This window comes from Metopolophium dirhodum, chromosome 1 (genome assembly GCF_019925205.1).
Source record: "Metopolophium dirhodum isolate CAU chromosome 1, ASM1992520v1, whole genome shotgun sequence".
Lineage (NCBI taxonomy): Eukaryota > Metazoa > Arthropoda > Insecta > Hemiptera > Aphididae > Metopolophium > Metopolophium dirhodum.
In genome coordinates, this window is record NC_083560.1 from 121,534,307 (window position 1) to 121,556,237 (window position 21,931).

Below are 21,931 nucleotides of genomic sequence, written 5' to 3' on the forward strand. Positions count from 1 at the left end.
GCTCAAAATAAGTCAAAATATTTGGAAAATGTTGTGGTGTTTAGAAAATTGAAAATTGATTTTTTCAAAAACAGATTTTGCGTCAAAATTCTAGTTTTTTAAAATTTTTTCTTTGGTTTTACACGGCGTTTTTGAAAATTACTTGGAGATTTTTACTTTTAACCCCCCCAAAGTACCAACTAGATTCATTTTCCCTATCAGAAAAGATACCGTTGAAGAAAATCTAAGCATTTTTACTGTCCTAAAAGGTGATGACAGATACAAAATAAAAAAAATAAATAAAAAAAACACACATCATTGTAAAATCAATACATTTGTCGCTCCACTCAGAATCTAAAACAAATAAAGGGGTTAAGTATATGTCACTCTGTTGTACAGTAGCTTACAAGTGGGTTAATGTACAATGGATTATATTAAACTTGAATTCAATGAAATAATATCATTGTATAAGAAAAACGGTTCTGAGCGGAGACGGTTTGTCAGTCTGGATTTTTTATATTGTTATTATTTATTATAGCCTTTAAGTTGAATTAATATTATAATATTATAATTTTTTACTCAGTGCTATGGTGATAAACAAAGCGTTAGAAATTCAATGCTCATTTTTAGCGGTTTTTCGTTATTAGTCGGTAGATTTTCACGTGGCATTAAATAACTATTGTGAAAATCGAAAAATGACCTCTCTAAAGTACCATATTGATCCAATTTGCTAAAATATAAGGTACTATATGTTGAAATCGAAGAAATTCTTTTGGTAAAAATGTTGTATACAAGGAAAAAAAAAGTAAACACTATTGTTAAACCACTACCTAGTTTTGTCGCTCCGCTCAGAATCTAAAATTTGAATTTGTAATAGTTTGTTCAGTATTTTGTTATTATGATTATGTACTTGATAGTGGAACGTAAGTATCCTTTGTACGTTTTTCCAATCTTCCTTCAATGGTTTCCTGAACATTATGCACTGTAGTTTGTGCTGACATATTAATTGTTATATTTAAAAATTTATTTTTATCTAAACCTTCCAGTGCTTTTTGAACGGTCAACGTTTTTCCAGTGCCAACTGGACCAACCAATAATACGGGCCGTTTTTTACTTAAAAACGCTTCTACAAGATAGTTGTAACGAACGGTGTCAATTGTAGGTACGATAATTTTGAAAAAAGGTAATCTGTAAACGATACGGTTATTTAGATGCATATAACAATTAATGATGTGATGCATACTCTGTTTTGTATATCCAAGAACTATCACGCAAAAAGTTATCCCAGTGATAAAATTGAGCAGTTTTCGTATCAACATAGTAGTGATAAACTGTATCACTTATTGGAAATACTACTTCCTTTTCTCTAAAAAAATTGTCAATTTTTTTACGGCCATCTTCATTAACTACTGCACAAATGGACCAAACCACACTGTAAAATTATTTTTCAATTGTATTTTAATAGTTTTAATTATTATTCGTATCAGTTGTTACCAAAAGAGAAACCATAATTTAATAAGATGGTCGTAGTCATCGGATTTTAATCCAGTGGGCATTTTAATTGCTAAATCATCAAATGTAAAACATTCTAGCAATGTGCATAACGTAATAATAGAACTCAATTCGGGTAAAGGAATAGTTTCAACGCAGTTTAACTTTTTGAATTCTAGCACAGCAGGAACATATTTGTCAAAATTTTTTTCTATCTAAAAATGTTAATTTCTTTGTTTATTATTATGTATGTTAAAGACAATTATTCACTAGATACTGACATTAATTTTGTATGGTTGAAATTCACAGTTAGTCAACCATGATTTGTAATACAATTTCCAGCCAAAATCTTTATAATCATTGTACACGATACCACACCTAGAAACAGTAGCTGGAGATGCAGCAGCTAAATCTTCTACTTCAAAAAGAAGGGACACCTAATTTAAATAGTCAGTATATTATTGAGCATGTCTCCCAATATATTTTCTACGATTAGTATCGTATAAAGTTACTAAAATTGTTTTACCTGTTCAGGCATTGTAATTCGCTCACTATTAATAAGCGTTAATACTTTGTTGTCGTCCATTACTGAATTCATATTTTCTATCCAAAGTGCATCAACTGGGCCGTCAAAAAGTATCCATTTTTGATCCAATCGAGTATCTATAAGTTAGGTTAAAATATATATATAAATCACGTTAAATGAAATGAACAAAGTTAAAGGTTAAATAATAACGTTTTTTAAAGCAGTAAATACAATTTGTTACAATCAATTCAACTGATAAGATTTCAAAGTTTGTATTTTAAAAATGTTAACTACCTGCACAAACTGTACGCATCAGAGATGATAATACACCATCTTTCCATTCTTGAGTAGAAGGATTATATTCTCCATATAGCTCACCAAGAGTAAGCGCTTTTGGATTTAAAGGATATTCCTATATAATTTAAATAATACACAAACATATTATACAAATAGGAATTTAAAATTTTGAAAATTGACTTAAAATAATTGTACTATTATCGAATATGAAATTATTTTATTTTATATTTTAGGTTTTTGATTGACTTAATTTTAATTTATGTAGATTTTACTTCATATATTATAATTATAAAATTGTGTATCATATTAGTGTAACCAAAGCCCGCGACCGGTATTCGTTTAGTACGGTTAAATTTCAGTCATCATTCGGTACCGATGATCGTCTGAAAAATTTCTTTGCCGCATTTATCTTAATAAAATGAAAAGTAAACGGTTTTTGGAAAAATAAAGAGACTTGTCTGAGTTCTGAGGTTACTATTGTAATATGATTCTAAGTATCCTAAGTATAGTAAACTCATACCTAAGTTAATTTTCAACATGTTTCATTTCAATTTTGTTTTAAATATAAACTTTAGACTTACAGTGGCTGTTTCAAATAGTTCAACCTTTTCATTATTTAACAATTCCATTGCATCTTTTAGAGTTTTCCATGTAGCAGTTTTTGCGGCTCCAGTCTGCCCCAATAGCATAACGGAATGCCTAGAAATTTTGGTTTCGTACAGCTGAATAATTTTTGCAATAGCAGATTCTGATGGTTGATGATTTTTATTCAACATACATTGCTTTATTGCACGAATGAGTATGTCGTTTTTAACTTCTGGTAAAGTTATACTGGGAAATAAATCTTTCGCGATGCCCAAAAATATTGGAAGATCATCGACTGTAAGTTTTGCTAAATTCATGTTATGCATTGCCAGTAATAGTACCTGAATTAATTATTTGATATTATAATTAGCAACAAGTTCATTTATTCATTTATCAAAGATTTATAATTAATTACACAGAATTGATTCATACCTCGTCATCCAACATATGTGAATTTTGTCGTCTACATTGCCCAGCATACCTTATTAATGAAACCAAACCACGAAGTCCAAATTCATAATGATCTTGTTTGCTGAGTTTTTGTTTACACAACACGAATAAAACGAATACTTTGTTGGCTAAAACTCGGGTTTCTCTAAAACCTTCTCCAAACAACATAATCTCGGCAATGAGTTTGCTATCAGGAACCATCATGGATATGGCACGGAACATGGACTTTAAATTGTCGGGTAGTTCTGTCCTACCAGCGTATCCAGGATTCATTGTTATAAAAATACCACATGTAGGTATGAGATTTATCATTGAGCCCTCAAATATAAATTTATCTCTTTGAGCAGTGAGGGCAGAATATATAGACAGTATTTGTTGCGCTACGACTGACAATACTTCAATGTTTATACGATTGAATTCGTCAAAACAACCCCAAGCACCTTGTTGTGCAAGTCCTATTAGTAAAACACAGAAGTAAAATATAGAATAAAAATTAAGATAGTTGCAGGATAAAAGTGATACAAAACGTGGAGTAAATTTACCAGAAAACATACGTCCCATGCTCTTATAATCCAAGCCATCAGAGCAGTTTATTACAATGACATAATAAGCTAAATTTTTCCCTAAATCTTTTACAGTTTCAGTTTTTCCTGTACCTGCAGGTCCTTTTGGACTACCGCCACGAAACAAATTTAGTGCCGTAGTCATTGTGATGTAACATCGATCAGTCAAAGGCGTGATGACTAATCTCCCAGAATTACCTAAATACTCATAACCATAGGGTTGATGTGTATTTGTTTGCCGTATGGTTAGTTCACTGTTGTTTTTATCCCAATAAAATCTTAACTGTGACATCCATTCAAAGTCGGTAACGCTCATACACCCTAAATATGATTCATCACACAAAACGAAAAGTTTCTTAACTATTTAATTTAAGATTTGTATAACTAATTTTACATACTAGAAGTATACATATGATCGACTACATCTCTAGCATGTATTTCGATAGTGACCAATGAGACGATTTTTAATCGATCTATTTTGGCCAAGTCCCCTCGAATAGCATCAGAAAACTTGAATAGCATTTTTTTCTGTCGTTTTCTGAGTTTTTTTAATGGCTTACTATTCCCAGTATGTTTGGATTGTAACAAAGCCACTGTACAATGAGCTGTCCATTGAATCTTAACATAATAATGATGCAATACACTAAGCATTTAAAAAATAACAAATGTTATAATACATACTTGAGCCGATGTAATACATAACTGCCCCGGCCATTTTAATATCCATTTATCGCGAGTCTTAAGATTTTTCTTCAACGCATCCAAAACATGTACTAACTTATATTTAAGTGTTTCTCGCATCATCGTTTCTACAGAATAAAATTGAAATTTAATTATTGCGGATTCATTGAAATCATGTTAAGACATTTACCAATATTGCCCATCCAAGCTTCTACAGGTCCACTACACTTGACTCTATTTGTGAAAGGTATGTATTCTCCGTCAGCTGAATACATTCCTATGGCCGAAGTGTTATTATCCTTTGAATTAAAGTTATAATATCAGAACAAATTGTGAATAAGAAAAAATTAAACATAATTAATATTTTACTTACTGAGAGTTCTAGTTTGTTAATATTATCAAAACATTTTTTAAAATGTGGCTGTAGACGTTTAGGATTATTTGAATGTACTAGTATATCTAATAAGTCATCGTTGGATATAAAATAAAACCGAGGAAAGATGTTTCGCTTGGTCTCCATGTATAATTCAAGTGCTCTCTGGGTTGCTTCTAGCCGTGCATTCATGGCTTGCAAGTGTTTTAATAGAGCTAAATATAAATTAAAATACTTCAATAATAAACACTTATAAGTTTCAATGTATACTGTATAAACACGAGGTATACGTTTTGATCGAGTCGCCTTAAACAGATACTTGTCCGTATACATTTTTGATGTTATCTTTTTCCACTCTTTTGCTAATAAATCAAATTCATCGGCTTCCTTTGGAATTTGAATACGTATATCATCTCCTTTAAATATGTTCTAAGATGGTTGAAAGAATTAAAAACATAAATGTATAAATGATTAGGCATTGCTGATTTACCATTGCATACAAAAGTTGTCTTTGAACAGAAAGTGTTAATTCTAGAACATCTGTGACGAGGGAAATTCCTTTTGACCAATGATCGGCTTCTTTGAAAAATATAGAAATATATCTAAAAATAAAATTGTTGATGATAAAAAAATAACAAAAATATTAGATAAATATTTACTTTGATCCCTTCATAGAATAAAGTTGTACTAAATGTTCTTCTAACATTTGTAATATATCATCGGATACTGAAATACGATAAATATCTTCATCGCTATAATATTTTATGTTTAACTCCATGTTAATCCATGTATCTGCTATTGATTTTATTGACTAAGTGGAAACATAATAAGTGATATATTAATTTTGTTTTAATATCGAGTATTGAATGACTTTACGTTTTCTATATTAAGTTCCATTGTTGCTTTATTTGAAATTTCACTTATTTGATTTCCATATTTCTGCATTTGCATTTGCATAATTAGTTCCAAAGTAAAACCGGGATCAGTTTCATCAAAATATCTATTGCAATTTTATCAACTTTTAAACGTGTAGATTTATTACAACTTAATATTATCATCATAATAATATTCCAACGTCTACTAACTTAGTCATCGCTTCTCGTACTTCATCCCAGTGCCGATTGCGCATGGCTGTATTTTTCAAGTCACTAATAAGTGGTAAAACACGCCGAAAAGCGTCCACACTATCACGTCTGATTTCGAGCATTTTCCAACTTTCATCTTTTAGCAATTTCAATGAAGAATTTAACATTTTGTAAATGTTTTGTACAGTTACTTCTATTTCAGGTACTTTGATCTCCCAGAAGTTTGCAGATTTATATTTATTCCACGTATTGTCCCAATTATAAGCAATCGTAAAAGTTTGACGCAAGAAAATCATTTCCTAAGAGTTACATACAATATATTATATTTTTAATTTTATAATTTAAATAATTATGGAATTCATTTTAATAGTTTTCATTTAATTTTTTTTTTGTACATGATTTTATTCTACAACCTATATAATATTATTTTAATTATATAGTTTAAATACATTTTAAACACCAAATTAGGTTTATATATGTTAATTAAATCTATATGTAAGTTATATACATATATATTATATATATATATGTGTGTAAATAATTCTCAAGGTTATAATTTATAAATATTTAATCAAATTAAAATCAATTGGGTATCGTAAGTTATATTATATTCAGTATTTATCTTACTTTTTTAATACTAAGTTGTGGTGGCTTCACATATTTCAAATTAAATATTGAAAGATTATATTTCAATTGTTTTTCTTCTGCTTTTAATTGTTGGTATCTGTTTTCCATTATAGACATGTACTCTAAAGCAACTGTAATGTAATATACAATGAATTAATATATAATATTACGCTTTAGCATATTTAGTCCAAATATAAGCTAGTTACCTATTTGAATATACAATAATATACTTGAAAAAAAAGCAGGAAAGTCGCTATGCTGTATATTAGGTGTTAAGCTTACATCGTTATTGAGAAGGAGACTCTATAAACTGAGACTATAGTATAGTATTATGTCCAAAAAATAATTCGATATGGTAGAAAAAAAAAATTAAAAATCATAAAAATAATGAAACATTAAACATTTATTTAACAAGATTTTCATGCATTGATTGCAAAATTTTTTTTTCAGAGGTGCAAATTTGTATAATAATACAACAAAAAAGTCAAAAATTGCAAATGTCTATAAATAATTCAAAAAGAAAAACCAAAATATTACAATGACAATGGAATTAATAATAAATGATTTTTTGAAAACTTAGAATTGAGATATAAAACTAAATCGAATTTAGTAAAAACTGGTTTGTGTAAATATTCCTGGTTTTTCATCATTTGTTTTTGTTTATTAAAATAATTTTAAAAAGTGCATTGAAATATTTACTTCAAGTATAATATACAAATTGTATAATACTAATAGTAGGTACTTAAAATCAAAAATAAATCAAATTTTCTACCAGAAAACTTCCCTGTGTTCAACATCTACTTTAATTCTACTATGAATATAAAATGTTTGACACAAAACAATTTTTATTAATGCTAAATTATTGCAAAATCAATTCATTCATCGATCTTCTTAGAATCTCAAACAAAAATAAGACAATTAAAAATGAATTTGTGAATATCTTATACATTTTATTATTTTTGGTACCTAGGTATCACTGTATCAGATATTGCATATCCATTTTATGAGAATCAATATTATGAACTATGATTGAATACGTGGTATATAATACGAGGTTGACGTATTTATCAACAATAATATGGGAAGAGACTATTATTGATGATATTGTTTTTACGAACCAGACGAGGTCAACTCTACATTTTTAGATTCGGTTTCTTTAAATTCTTCCCAAATTTTCTTAAAATCTTCAATATTTTGTTTGAAGATTTCTTGATCGCGTAATACCATATCATGAAATTCGTCTTGTTTCACTTTTAACATTAGTTCCGCCTCGTTTAATAAGAGCGTATAATTATTCCACGAATTATGCAAATCATTGTACAAGCTGCGTAATGCATCTGACATTTGTATTTCATGTTTGTCTATAAAATTTAAGTATAACTAAGACGTTCCATAAAAAAAATTAACTATAGGCACATATCATATCTAATTGAAAACTTACCTAAGACAAGAACATTTTCAGTAATCAAATTGATCTCTTCTTTTTTTGCAATACACTCTAGATCAACTTTTTTTTTATATTCAATAAATTTGACCATTTCGTCCAGGTTTGACGGTGGTGCCATTACTCTATTACATTTAAAGCAAGTATCATACTACTTTATTTGACTTAAATTGTACAGTAACGTTTTGTTTAAGACTCACCGTTCACCATTTATTTCTATGTATTCATAAAATCCTTCTATAAGATCGACCGTTTCACCTAAAAGTATCTGGGAATAATTGAAAATCCAATCTTGACAGTGTCTTACAACTTGCTTTATCATATCACTGCTTCTAATAATAATACAAGATACTATCGATTCGGTCTCCATCTCATTTAACACATTTATATAATTGAGGTACCTACAAATAGATTTAAAAAAATTATCATAAGCAATTATTTTAATTTACATGTGGTTTATCGTACAACATAATTTTGTTATCAATGGATTCTGCGTTATGTGCACTCGACTCAAATTTAGTTAATTGCTCTCGTTTGTCCAGTGTCCAAATATCACTGAACTTCATTAAGTTTTTCATATAAGTTTTTATATTTATCAATATATCCTTCGTTGCTAAATAAAATACAAGAATAAATATTAACTAATTTAACTTGTTTAACTGACATTAAAATAAGCAAAGCTGAATTTCAAAATATAATTTTAAAAAAACTCTCCGCGGGGTTCATAACAGTTTGTTGAGTTATAATAAAATTATTGTTTATTTGAATATAATAATCAGGTAATGTCTATCAAATGTTACGAGCTTATGATATTACAGTGAAATATTGTGTCGTAGATTAAAATTGTAGTTTGGCTTCTCTGATCGAATAATAAATGTATTTTCTGATATAAACATACTGAGATCGATCTCCGTCTGCAGATCAGAGCACAACCGATCATGGGCGATCGCATAGCTGTATGGCATCAAATTAAGGTTTGTCATTTTGAATGTTTCACACAACCTGGGTATGACTTTTAATGCTGTTGCCATATCCAAAAGTAGCTTCATGGAATATACCACTAGTTGTATTAAACTTGGATTGTATTTAATCTGTCAAAAATCATATCGACTGATAAATTGTGATAAAAAATTTTAAGAATATAACACCAATAAATTTTCAATCAATCTTACTTTACTGCCATGTAAACTGACATTAATCAAAAACACGGTATCATTTCGTTGTGCTAAAGTATTTTTCATCGACCATCTTACATTGAGAACTAACGATTCGTGTATGAGAGTATCAATTTTGACTAGGTAGTGTTCCCAATATAACATCATCTATTTAAATTTATGTTTTTAAAGAACATGTTTATATTTTATATTCATACAATTTTGATATATGATCAATTAAAATATATTTTTTATTTTATTTTTTAATTTTGGAAATCAAATAGTTAAAAAGGTTCAATTAACTAATGATTATTTCAATACACCTATATTCTGAATTTGTAAAAAGCTAACATAATATTTTACGACAATTTTACATACACGCTTAATGTTTTTTTCAAATTGTTCATATACAACAGTTACGTATCTGATGATTTCATTATAATAGCCAATAATTTTGATGACTGAAGTCCTATTACTATTGAAAGAAATATTGTATTAGGTGTATTTATTATAATATAATATAGGCAATTTTTAAAAAACTCGAAATCAAACCTGAAATTATCCGTACTATGGTTCAAACCTCTTATCTTTATAAGTTCAAGTTCATTGCCAAATAACGGCGTATTAGATATTTGTAGACATATTTCCATTATTTCAGTATTGCATTTTTTATAGCAATTTTCGATGTCTTGCACCTAACCATTGTTATTAATGAATTGATAAGAAATATATTTTTTGAAAAAACTTCTCTAATCGAAGTTACTCAAATAAGACTTAACTGATTCCAATTGTTCATAACATCTAGGAAGATATTTGTTAACATGTTCCGTTTGAGCCCAAGTATATTTATAAACCAACGGATCTATTGTTTTAATGCATACATGCATTGTTTCATAAAACAGTTCTACTTCTTGTTTGGACAAGCCTGTGTGCACACATATAATTCCAACATTAATTTACCACGGACAATATTATCGACCACAATGATAAAAGTACCCGCGATAATGTAATTGTAGTCCTTGAGAACCATTGTCGCGTTTTTATATACATTTCTTATATTTCGAGCGACTTTGGTAAATTCTGAGTACTCATATGGCATCGCTACTTTAATCAACTTCCAGCAAATTATTTCCTCAGTCAAATCATAGAAGTAACTTTACACGAAAACAAGATAATTTGTACATTTTAAATGCATACCAATTAATATTAAATATAGTAAATTAATAAAGATACCTCTTTAGATCCAAAGTATATTTTATACAACGGTTTGGCAATTGACATTTTAGTAAAATGTGGTTATCCAGTTGATTTTCGATTTCTGGATCAATCTGATTCCACCAGGCTCTAAATGAACTCTTAAGCATTCGTTGATAAAGATCTGCGTAAGAATTATACGCCTCCCGTAATTGTTTAGTGAGAGAACATGTCAATAACCAAGGCCGGTTGAAAATAGCCTATTTTAAAACGTCCAGCAGTGTTGTAAAGTATATTTTAAAAATGTATTTAAAAAAGATTTATTGGATACTATTTTGGCTAATCAACTAATGTTTATATGATAATAATCAGTGTATAAATTACATTTTTTAATATTGTTATATTGTTATACTGGATGACGGCCATCATGCAAATACCCGAGTATTTTGGCATATAATAAGGTATCAAGTACTTATTGTTATAAAACATTTCCATCACCGATGCAATGTAGTCCATTACAAATGTATATACTACTTTGGTCTTTATACGGAAATAATACTTAAGTGGCGGCCATTCGATGAAATATCGTAAACCCTGTAATATTTTTATACAGTCTATTTCATTGCAGGCTGTTTTCAACGCCATGTCAGTTAGCTGTTCGATTTTTAAACATAATTGTTTGATTTCATTCTGAAATCTATAGTTAAATAATATATACTTAATTTTCTTGTTCTATTTTAATAAAATATGTTAGAGTAAATTTTTAAATGGTTCATTTTTGTTACAAGCTTGTGTGTACCTACTGTGTGTAATAATAAAATTCGATCGATATCTATTAATGCCAAAAATAGTTCAAATTTCCGTCGACAATAATATGTACTTATAACATATATTTACTAAGCATTAAAATGGTTCAATGCGATTTTTGTTATTTATAGTACGTACACGTATAGTTTATCAATCGTTAATTACTTCTTAATATGGTAAATCCAAACATCGTCAAGCACGTTGAATATGTTTATTAAAGGATTTTTCAAGTCGTAGATAAATACATCATAATCATGTTCGTTATCATCCACAAACTTTACAAAATATTCTCCTGGAGTGAACGAAAAATTTGGTTTCAATACATCAAGATCGTATACGTTTAACCTGTTAATTGTATTGTTAAAATTAGTAACTAAGTAACCTCAATTTATTATCAGTACGATAAGTCGTAACTGCAATATAGTTGTACAAAGTGTGTACCTTTTAAATACAATTTTTGATTTCAAAATATATTTTAAATCTTTGCAGCGTTCAATAAATTTGTACACAAGCTTAGCTTTCACCCATAAGTGTTCTTTATCTTTATCTTGATTATTATACATTTTTATCACCTAGGCACACATAAAAACTCCCATTATCTCAAAACTATCGGTTGTAAATAAATCAACTGTTACTTCAGAATACATTGATAGGAAGTGTTCACAACACAGTAAACACCCGTAAAGTGAATCCATTAACATCTTTATATCACTTTCAAGTATAGTGCTGGTGTCAATGGTTTTCCGGCATAAAAATATTATTTGATTACACAGACAATCGCACAAATAGTCGAAATTATATCTAAAATAGATTAAAGATTTATCACATTAGTATATAATTATAATGTTTGAAGTATCTGTTTATAAAATTAGAATGTGCATTACATATTATTATAATAAAGGGATTTTTCATAAATGAAAATGAACTGTAAAAATAAATTCGGTAATATGGGTAAGATGTCGGTCAAGGATTCAATGTCATACATATCCATACATGCATCTTTAACGGTCTGTAAGTAGTTAAGGTTTGATCTCGTCTCGGTTAATGACTCCTGTAACATTCACAAAAATAAAAATGTTTGTAAAAGATTTGAAATGTATTACAGTATTTAGACGTATAGTATTTAAACAGAAGAACATAATATATAATAATAATTTATAGTGTATTATTATTGATAAAACAAGATAAAGGTGAGGATAAAATTACCAAACCAAAAAAATAAATAAATATCGCAAAGTAGGCATAAAGAAAAATCAGACGTTTTGATATTTAAAGAACATTTTTAACACATATTTACAGTTTTTAATAAAATGCATTCAAGAGTAATGATGGTTCCAAATTAAAATATTTATAAGAGTTGGTAATTATATTTTGGTATTGAAGCGAAGTTTAAGATAATTTTACCGTCGACCATAATTTATTATGAAGGGTTGAAAAGAACAATATAATACAGGAATATTATGATGTTATTAGTTATCAAATGTTACACTCGTGAGATCACCATAATTATTAATAGAATGCGCACCTCCGATCCTTCAGCATTGTAAATTTGGAAATAATCAAAATCATATTATTATTATGTCTACGGTCCGATGTGTCGGTAAAAACTGGATTGATGTGATGTGAGAAATAGTTGGTCGGTTCTCGCTACAGCATAGGAATGACGCAATATTTCGAAAAATTTCAATATACACGAAACGCAAGAACTAGATTTATTGAATTCCACTGTTCAAGTGAGCGATATTACGATACATATTTTACGCAAAGTAATATATTTTATAGGCACCTCCTACTGTAGTTTCATAAAATACACCAGTTACCTCGGCCGCACAATAATATGACGTTTACCGGAGTACGAAAATTGCACCTTATATTATCGCCGCACAGTGTTGTATTAACACGTAAAGATCAATTTCTGTTTATAAATGCACCTCAACGGTTTGTTGCCTACCCGGGCAGAATGATGTACGTCAAACATAATATTATTTATATTATCAAAGCCAGTTGGCTGTTCTTTAGCATTATTTACATTACGCCATATAGCGCCATATAAGTATCAGCTGTCGGTAGTAAGTGAAAAAATTACTTTCAATAATGGTAAACTGTTGTGAATTTTACATACTTCCAACTACCAAGAATTCTATATTTATGTTACAAAGGTTCTAATCAAGTAGGTGTACGACGAATGAACGTACGTGAACAATATTATTGTGCTGCGCGAATAATCTCTATTGTTTACAATCGATTTTGCTTTAATTTAATTTATATATATATATATACATTTTTTTACTATTAAAATTTTTCAAAATGGCTTGATTTATAAATCAACGATTTGTGAATTTGTGTGAGGAACACAATTTTCCTATGACTTATGAATTAAGAATAATAATATAAAGGCACCTCCCTACTCGAAAACAGTGCACGTTAGTCTTGTCGGTAAAAACAATTTATATTTGAAATACTTGTCTGATACGTATTTATAAAAAACCCAAAATCGTTTCAACTAAACAAGACCATAATATTATATCGTTCAAACAAGATTAGGCCGTTTGTACGCGTTTACCACATATTTTCCAAACGAATGAGCGCCTTGTAACATAATGCATTAATACCGATTAAGATATTATATATTATACAAGCCTAAAAAAGGCCATTAGGTGGCTTAAGCAAGGTGCAGTTTTTGTAATTCCCGTACTATTCGTATATTATACTGACAAGAAAAATAGAAAAAAAAATGCGTTACAGGAACCCACTAATAACAACAACGCGTGACTTGTATAACACCGTGACACAGACGTAGTATTTATATGCTATTTATCGTATAATTACTTGCAAACTATTAGTCATGGTGTCGTAAAGTTTCACGAACCCTGACTCTGCTTTCCTCAAACGTTCCACTGTTTCGGACACCCGGACGCGTTGTATTACAGCCGTTATGAATTCCAAGTCCACGACTGTGAGGGAAAAACGTACGATTAGTGTTTTGGTGGTCCATTGGGGGCTTAGGACAGGTGTTAATTGAACCAGTAGTGCAATTCATTTTTGTGGGGGCTCATGTGTAAGTCCTCCCCCTTAAACAGTATATATTTTTGTGTACCTCGTATTATCGAGTTATATAGATTTTAATTGATTATACATTTAGGACTAGGGACTTACATGATTTCTAATACCCATACACGGATCTGAGTGATATACAATTTCGTTTCATTATCAAGAGTCTAGAGTAATTTTTTTTTACATAGTTTGCATAATACTTGACTTTATTTAAGCGCACATTTTGTTATATTTACATTTGAAGAAATACATTATCACATATATTTTTAATTATAATTTGATTTTCTTTAAATTGGTTAAAAATATGTACTTGGCAGAATATTTGATTTATATCCATTGAACTATAATAGAATTTATGAACCCCATTATCTACACACAGACTTCATCGAACAATAGTTTGTCAATGACAAATATTGTATTCTTTAATTTTTATTATATGATTATTATTTAGTGTTATTGCTGTATGACTTACATTATAGTTTTCCCCAACTCAAGTTAAGATTTGACATGTTAAGTTTTTACTTTTTAATATCATAAATTAATAATTTTACTAGTAAAAATAATGTTTTTATTTAAGCCGTACCCAATTAAAATGTTTAAGTTTTGAATGCATATTTTGAAACCATATTCAAGTGACACTGTGCTTATTAAAAGGGTACCTATATTTAGTGATTTTTCTAGAGAATTAATAAATTTCATGTTGTAAGGTATTTTAAGACATGAGTCCTTGCTTTATTTATAATGTAAATTGTAATAATATTACCATTATAAAAAAATACATAATAAATAATATAAATATACACATCATTATTATGGACCCCCCTCGATACATTTTTGGTTGTGCTACTGTACCGAACGAAATAGATCACTAACGTCTTTCCTCCCAGAAGGTGAGCTCGTCGATGATGTGTATCATTCCGTATTCGCATCGGCTCGAGATTCGAGTATCATTGTTCAGGTGTAAATGTACATCCACGTACCATCGGACCAATTCGGCTACGACCACCAACGAATAACATCACATATTGGACAATAAGTAATACAATATAATATTATTAAAATCTGTATAGTATAAAATACATAGCCACACACCCACCGTGAAGAACAAACACATTGGTAGTATATTTTGGAGGTGATCAAAATGACGGGACGTCGAGTTATTGTTTTTGTATCGAAAAAATAAACGTGAAAATAGTTCAACACATGTATTTAATTATTTAACAGATACACTTTAATAGTGCATCACTGTGACTATAAAGACTTTGTCAACTTAACAGTTATTTTTTAAAATTATTTATTCACGCATAAATAAAATAACTAAAGGTTAAAAATTAAATATAAAAAAGGTGGGTAAGTGGATGTCGCTCTGCTGTACAGTAGGTGACAAGTGGGTCACTGTAATGGATGGTGTTTGAATTCAATGATATAATATCATTGTATAAGAAAAACGATTCTGAGTGAAAACAGCCAAGTATATATTTTGATGATATTATTGGGAATAAAGTAATTTATATGTTTGCCTATTTACGTGGAATCTTGTATTAAATTTTAAATTCTTAGCTATAAAAATTGAACATTTTATAAATGTTGTCAAAATTTGAACTAAAATGCTTTTTTAATTTTAAATGCTTATTAAAAAAAATTGTGTCTATGTATTTTCAATATTTTTCAACTGCTATTGTAACAATATATCAGGAGCCTTGCATAAAATGTTCACGCTTTTCTACACAACAAATACAATTTTATTGATATTTATAGAAAAAAAACTAGAAAAATTGAGAACTGCCAATGTCCGTAAACAACTCAAAAAGAGTCAAATTATTTTCGAAATTTTATGGTGTATAGAAAATACTAATATAAACATTCAGTGAAATTTTCAAGTATCTACAGTCATACGTTTTTTAATTACAACAAAATAAGAAAATCGTTACACGAGAAATTGAGTGAATATTAAATGTTGTAAAAATATGAATTTCAAACGCTCATAAAAATTTAATTTGACTTTCTTGTAGAGAATTTTTTTTTTGATAAAAGTAGATAAACTTATGGATAATCTTGTATTACATTTTCAAATCTTATATTGAAAAAGAAAAATTTTTATGAATTCTCAACCCAAAATAATTTGCTAATTTTCGTGATTTTTTCGTATTTTGTCAATATTTGAACTTTAAATGCTTATAAATAAAAACTGTGACTAAGGATTTTTAATATTTTTCAAATATCATTGTAACAATATAGTAGGAACCTTGTATTAAATTTTCAAGCTTTTTTACCCAACAATTAAAATTTTATTGATATTTGAAGAAAAAAAAACTAAAAAAAATGGAAACGGAAAATGTCCGTAAACAGCTCAAAATAAGTCAAAATTTTTGGAAAATGTTATGGTGTATAGAAAATGCTAATATAAACATTCAGTCAAAATTTCATGCACCTACGGTCATTTGTTTTAGAGTTACACCAAAAACCAAAATCGATTATCTCAAAAACACATTTTGCGTAAAAATTCCCGTTTTTCCTTAATTTTTCTTTTGTTTTTCATGTCGCTTTTGAAAACTACTGGGAAATTTTTACTTTTGACCCCCCAAAGTACCAACTAGATTCACTGTCCTATCAGAAAAGTTACTGTTGAAGAAAATCCAAGCACTTTTACTAAAAATAAAAAAAAACACACATCATTGTAAAATCAATACATCCATCGCTTCGCTCAGAATCTAATAAATATAAAACTCATTTACCTCATTATCCATTATCAATAGTTTTAAAAAGCGATGCATCGATGACAAAATTATAAAATTACGAACTTTTAATAATATAGTATTCGTGTATTATTATATATTTGTATTATAATAAATCATAAACTTTCGTTTGTATTCACGTAAAATAAATTGGATTTAAGATTGAAAAACTCAATAATAATGAACTAAAATATCATTTTACAGTTTAATAATACTAGCTTGATATTTGAATTGCATATAATAATACCTATTTTAGGTGGTGAAAAATTGACCGAACTAAGTAAAACAAAATCGTCAATGTGATATTAGTGTTGAAGTTAGTGTATAATACCATTAAGAATTTCACTTTACTATGAGTGTCTACGAATCAACATTGGACTTTAGTATTATGTCCTCAACGATATAATTACAATATCCTATTTAAATGTACCTATAATATTTTTAAATATAATATTATTGTGATAGTCAGTAAAGAAATTTCATCCAGCGGAGACATTAGATCGTGAAGTAAAATAAGTAAAATTCATACACGGATCGAGAAACAAACATTTCGTTAAAAATCAAATTAGCATTTGAATTGAGACAAGTAATCGAACAAACTTCTTTGCGGACGGGCTGACAGCTACAGAAACACAGACATATTATGTAACGCCAAACAACGAAAGTGTACCAGTGATTCTTTATTTTAGCGATGGATAGTCGTCTATTTTCTTCTCAGACGAGCGTAGACATTTTTTTCGTGGGGTTTACAGCGTCTCATATATGCGGCGAGTCATACATTTAATGGTAATAGGTAAGGTATACGGTCGCGTAAAATGCGTTTCGACCGTCGGCCTATAGACATAATACGCTTTTCGTATAACGGCGGGGTCGTCACCCATGGGACACATTTACTAAGAAAAACACACCCGCCCTCGGTGGATGGCTATTCGCCTAGTCCCGGTGCAAGGTTCAAACGTTGGCTATAAAAGAAGGTTCGCAATTTGCATTTATTTCATTTTTTGTCTTATTCAATTCGACAGTAGACAAAACGTCGTACGCGCTGCAATCGGCCGAAATGACGTACCCGCATAACGAGGTTGGCAGGATTTCTTTGTAGACTTTTCTGAGACGAGTGCTATTTGACTGGCGTCAGGACGTCACTTTGATATTATGTGCACTCGAATTGTCCACTTCCCACCCCCTTCCCCTCGGAGTCGTATCAGATTTCAATTTCTCAAAAGAGCTTTTGGGTACGGAGATTTTTTTAAGGTCCATATAAATAATTAGGTGCAATCCGTGTTATAGACCGTCGGCGTCTAAATTGAATGTTTCAATCGTTTTTGATCGGTTTCGATTCTCCGTAACGACTAGATCATAAAATGGACGATGCACGACAGTACGAATCCGTTCAGTCCTTAACGATTTTCCCGGTTGAATTGCACGTTTGAAATAGGCCCAAAAAACGTAAAAATTAAATATAGCCCGTACTTGGTTTGATAACGATCAACCCAAACATATTATACATTCAAAATGAAATCACACTCACCAGTTTATTTTAAACAATAAAGGTATTCCAAACATGTACTAGGGACAACTGTGTAGCAAAAAACTATTCATCACATCATTGGTAGGTTAGACTCAGAATTTTTTTTAAGAACTTTTGTGATTCAAATTGAAAATTAATTTCAAAAATAACAATTTAAATCATTTTCAAAAACTGATAGAACAAATCGACGGTGGATAAAAAATCCAAACATTCCTGTAACTACTACTTGCGTTGAATATTAATATTAAAATAATATTACAGTACCTACCTATTATTCAATACATTTTTAACTAACTTTTATAACTTGAAATTTGAACTACAATTTATACATTATATAACTATATTGGTAGGTATCGCATGCAAAGTATGAATTTAACAGTTGAAATTCTTTAAGAATTATTTAATGATCGTGATTTAAAATAAACTATTTGCAAGATATTTAGATAAATAGTCAATCTCAATATAGGTTTGTAACCTAACTTAGGCATACTTTTAATCTAAGTTAATTACAGATTTTTAATATTATTTTAACAAGAATCAAATACTTTTAGGTAGCTATTACCTTAGTCCTTAGCTGCCTAATAAAGAATCCAAATTAATGCTATTGAAAGAAAAGTATGGTAGGAATTTATGATAGGAAAAATACGAAATAAAATTTTTTTTTTAAATATCTAAAACTAAAAAAAAGAAGGGTTATGAAGTTCAACTCCTAAATTCATACTTTGCATGCGATACCTACCAATAAGTATAACCTATATGGTTCAAATTTCCAGTTTATCCCACTACGAAAAGAGCACCACAAAACATTGCACTTTTTCATGACACAATTTATTTAACCCCCATACATACATAAGGCATTAATGTCAACAATCGAATACCATTTACCAATTTACCATTATTACTTTAGCCACCTAATAAAGAATCCAAATTTATGATATTGTAAGAAAAGTAACTGTGAAGTAATTAATTACGATTACCTATAGTAACAAATTAAAATAATAATATTGATTTTGATGATTGTATGTTAAAATAAAAATGATAAACTATGTTTGCAAACAATTTTGCTTATGTTTTTTTTTTTTTAGTGTCATTAGATTACCGATTAAACTACTTAAGTGTATAAAAAAGGTAGTTATAAGAAAAAATTATTTAGATCTTGTAAATTAAACCTATACCAATTATTTCAATTAAAAGTATTAATGCAGATTTTACTAAACTTTAGAGGACTATAGTTAATAAACTAGCGAACAAAAATTGATGATTTAACTATAAAAATTTTCAGGAAAAAAGCTTCACTAGAATCCATTAAAAATATAGTAATTGACATTTGAAAAATAAAGTTGATTTTGCTATTGCTACACCTGCATGTTTGAAAATGTTGAAATAGTTTTAAAAAAATTGCCTGTTAAAAATAAAGAAACACGTCTTTTTTCGTTTTAACGAAATCCTATTTCATCGATCCATTATCGTTAAAAAAACCCACGTACAATGGCATAAGATACACCCTGCATATATTTTACAATACCTTTTTAGTCAAAGCGATTATATTTTTAATATAATTAAGGTTAATATATAGTTATTATATTATATTATAACTCAATGTTATGGTACCAATGGAAACCATTGACTTAACGGTTTTTGGTGTAGATTTTCTCACGAAAGCTCTAATAATAACATGTTATTATGTTATTATAATAAAAAATTGAACTTATAATATTTGAACGTATTTTTTATTAATTACTTAAAAATTGTAAATACGTTGATAAATATTGAAATGAGATGATAATATTGTCACATTTTGATATCCGCTTCCTTGCGAACACACTATTATAAAGTCCTAAAATATTTCAGTTTGATGTAAAATAATTATTTTCCCACGTCTTATTGAATTTATATCAAATTGTGTACCCTTCGCTCGCTCTATGTATAATATACAAGGACGTTAGAGATTAACCAAAATAATTTCTTATTTAGGTTTTTAGTTATGTTACATAATTAACACACATAAGCAATATCAACAACAACAACAATATTAATAATTTTATGATTCAGTGCCAATTTTTTATTATTGTGATTCTAATTATTTGCACTCAAGTATAAGACTAACCTTCTTGTTGCCTGATGATGTGCTCTTCTTCTTCCTCCTCAAACATCTCGTAAACTTTTTAGGGTAACCAAAATACTGATACAACCAAAAGCAAAATTAAGTTTTGCAAAAAAAAAAATAATCATAGCATAATATGAAACAAATGCAAACAATTTTGTTCGTTGCCGTAGATACTTGTTACATGGCTCGTAAAAAATCGATTGGTTATTATTATATAAACAGCGTATTATATTATTTTAAAATAGAAAGAATAATTAATAATAGTATAGGAAACTTAATTAGTCCTAAACTCATTACGGTAAATCACGCAATACACAAGTCACGACTCTCGTGCGACTTTTGTTTACTGGCGTTTTGAGCTCGTCAATCCTCTTGTCGAGCTTGTCAATTCTTGAAAATTCAATAAGAGTTAAATGATCTGTTTATATCATTACGAGTTGTAAAACAGATAGGTCCTATTTGCAATTATTATTAAACACCTTAGAAAAATGAATGTTATTTACTACACATATATTGATGTTTTTTAAAAATACAACTTATTAATAGTAACTTCATTTGTTTAGTATTTATAATTTATTTTGATAAAATCTACAGTTGAATACATCATAAACATAATATTATTAATGGAAGTATCATTTTTAAATGAACATTTTATTAGGACTTAAAAACTAAAACTGTTGAAGACTACTTCAGTAAACCGAGTTATCTACTCATATTGATTTTCAAATTTATTAAATGATAGTTGGTATTAATTTAAATGAAAATACAACACGACTCACAAGCTGCATAAAATGATAAGTTTTATGTTCAAACCCCATTAAGGCTGATTTCGTGTTCACATTTTTAAATATGAAAAATCTATAAAATAAGTTAGTAACATTTAAGCCTCAAGCTATAGTTTTCTTGTATAAACAATTATCCACGTGCCACTAAAAACAAATATTCGAGTAAACATACTGCTAGATTCTACGTAATTTTAATAAATGTTTGCTTGAACGTCTTGATTCAACTTGTTTCAATTTATTTTTTAACAATTTTAATATAATATCGTGGTTAGTACTAAAACAGCAAAACAACTAATGTTGTAATTTATACATATTTTCCAACAACATAATATTATATTGCTTGCAATAATTTATTCATGTTTTATCGACGTCGATATTATCTCGTTAGACCTAAATGATTGATGTTTAACATTAAATTTAGTTGCAATAATACAAAACGAAGGTACACCTCCACATCCATAAAAAT

At 28.7% G+C, this 21,931-nt stretch overlaps 1 protein-coding gene across 1 annotated transcript in view; it reads right to left on the reverse strand.

The window, feature by feature from the left end:
* LOC132953602 (dynein axonemal heavy chain 2) overlaps nt 1-20,726 on the reverse strand; it is a 34,114-nt gene extending 13,388 nt beyond the window's left edge. Inside the window, exons 1-34 of the mRNA XM_061025982.1 lie at nt 20,681-20,726; nt 14,086-14,210; nt 12,240-12,307; nt 11,892-12,057; nt 11,698-11,828; nt 11,422-11,601; nt 10,252-10,409; nt 10,035-10,180; nt 9,808-9,950; nt 9,634-9,730; nt 9,274-9,423; nt 9,000-9,192; nt 8,567-8,714; nt 8,302-8,502; nt 8,099-8,226; nt 7,795-8,018; nt 6,031-6,329; nt 5,822-5,945; nt 5,605-5,756; nt 5,436-5,547; nt 5,236-5,374; nt 4,946-5,160; nt 4,763-4,871; nt 4,573-4,700; nt 4,290-4,509; nt 3,871-4,212; nt 3,311-3,783; nt 2,875-3,219; nt 2,291-2,408; nt 1,997-2,133; nt 1,748-1,907; nt 1,474-1,681; nt 1,223-1,411; nt 890-1,167 (exon numbers count right to left, since the gene is read on the reverse strand). Coding sequence (XP_060881965.1) covers nt 890-1,167; nt 1,223-1,411; nt 1,474-1,681; nt 1,748-1,907; nt 1,997-2,133; nt 2,291-2,408; nt 2,875-3,219; nt 3,311-3,783; nt 3,871-4,212; nt 4,290-4,509; nt 4,573-4,700; nt 4,763-4,871; nt 4,946-5,160; nt 5,236-5,374; nt 5,436-5,547; nt 5,605-5,756; nt 5,822-5,945; nt 6,031-6,329; nt 7,795-8,018; nt 8,099-8,226; nt 8,302-8,502; nt 8,567-8,714; nt 9,000-9,192; nt 9,274-9,423; nt 9,634-9,730; nt 9,808-9,950; nt 10,035-10,180; nt 10,252-10,409; nt 11,422-11,601; nt 11,698-11,828; nt 11,892-12,057; nt 12,240-12,307; nt 14,086-14,210; nt 20,681-20,726 — 6,052 coding nt within the window. The remainder of the gene's footprint in view (nt 1-889; nt 1,168-1,222; nt 1,412-1,473; nt 1,682-1,747; nt 1,908-1,996; nt 2,134-2,290; nt 2,409-2,874; nt 3,220-3,310; nt 3,784-3,870; nt 4,213-4,289; nt 4,510-4,572; nt 4,701-4,762; nt 4,872-4,945; nt 5,161-5,235; nt 5,375-5,435; nt 5,548-5,604; nt 5,757-5,821; nt 5,946-6,030; nt 6,330-7,794; nt 8,019-8,098; nt 8,227-8,301; nt 8,503-8,566; nt 8,715-8,999; nt 9,193-9,273; nt 9,424-9,633; nt 9,731-9,807; nt 9,951-10,034; nt 10,181-10,251; nt 10,410-11,421; nt 11,602-11,697; nt 11,829-11,891; nt 12,058-12,239; nt 12,308-14,085; nt 14,211-20,680) is intronic.
* Between the last annotated feature and the right edge of the window lie 1,205 nt (nt 20,727-21,931).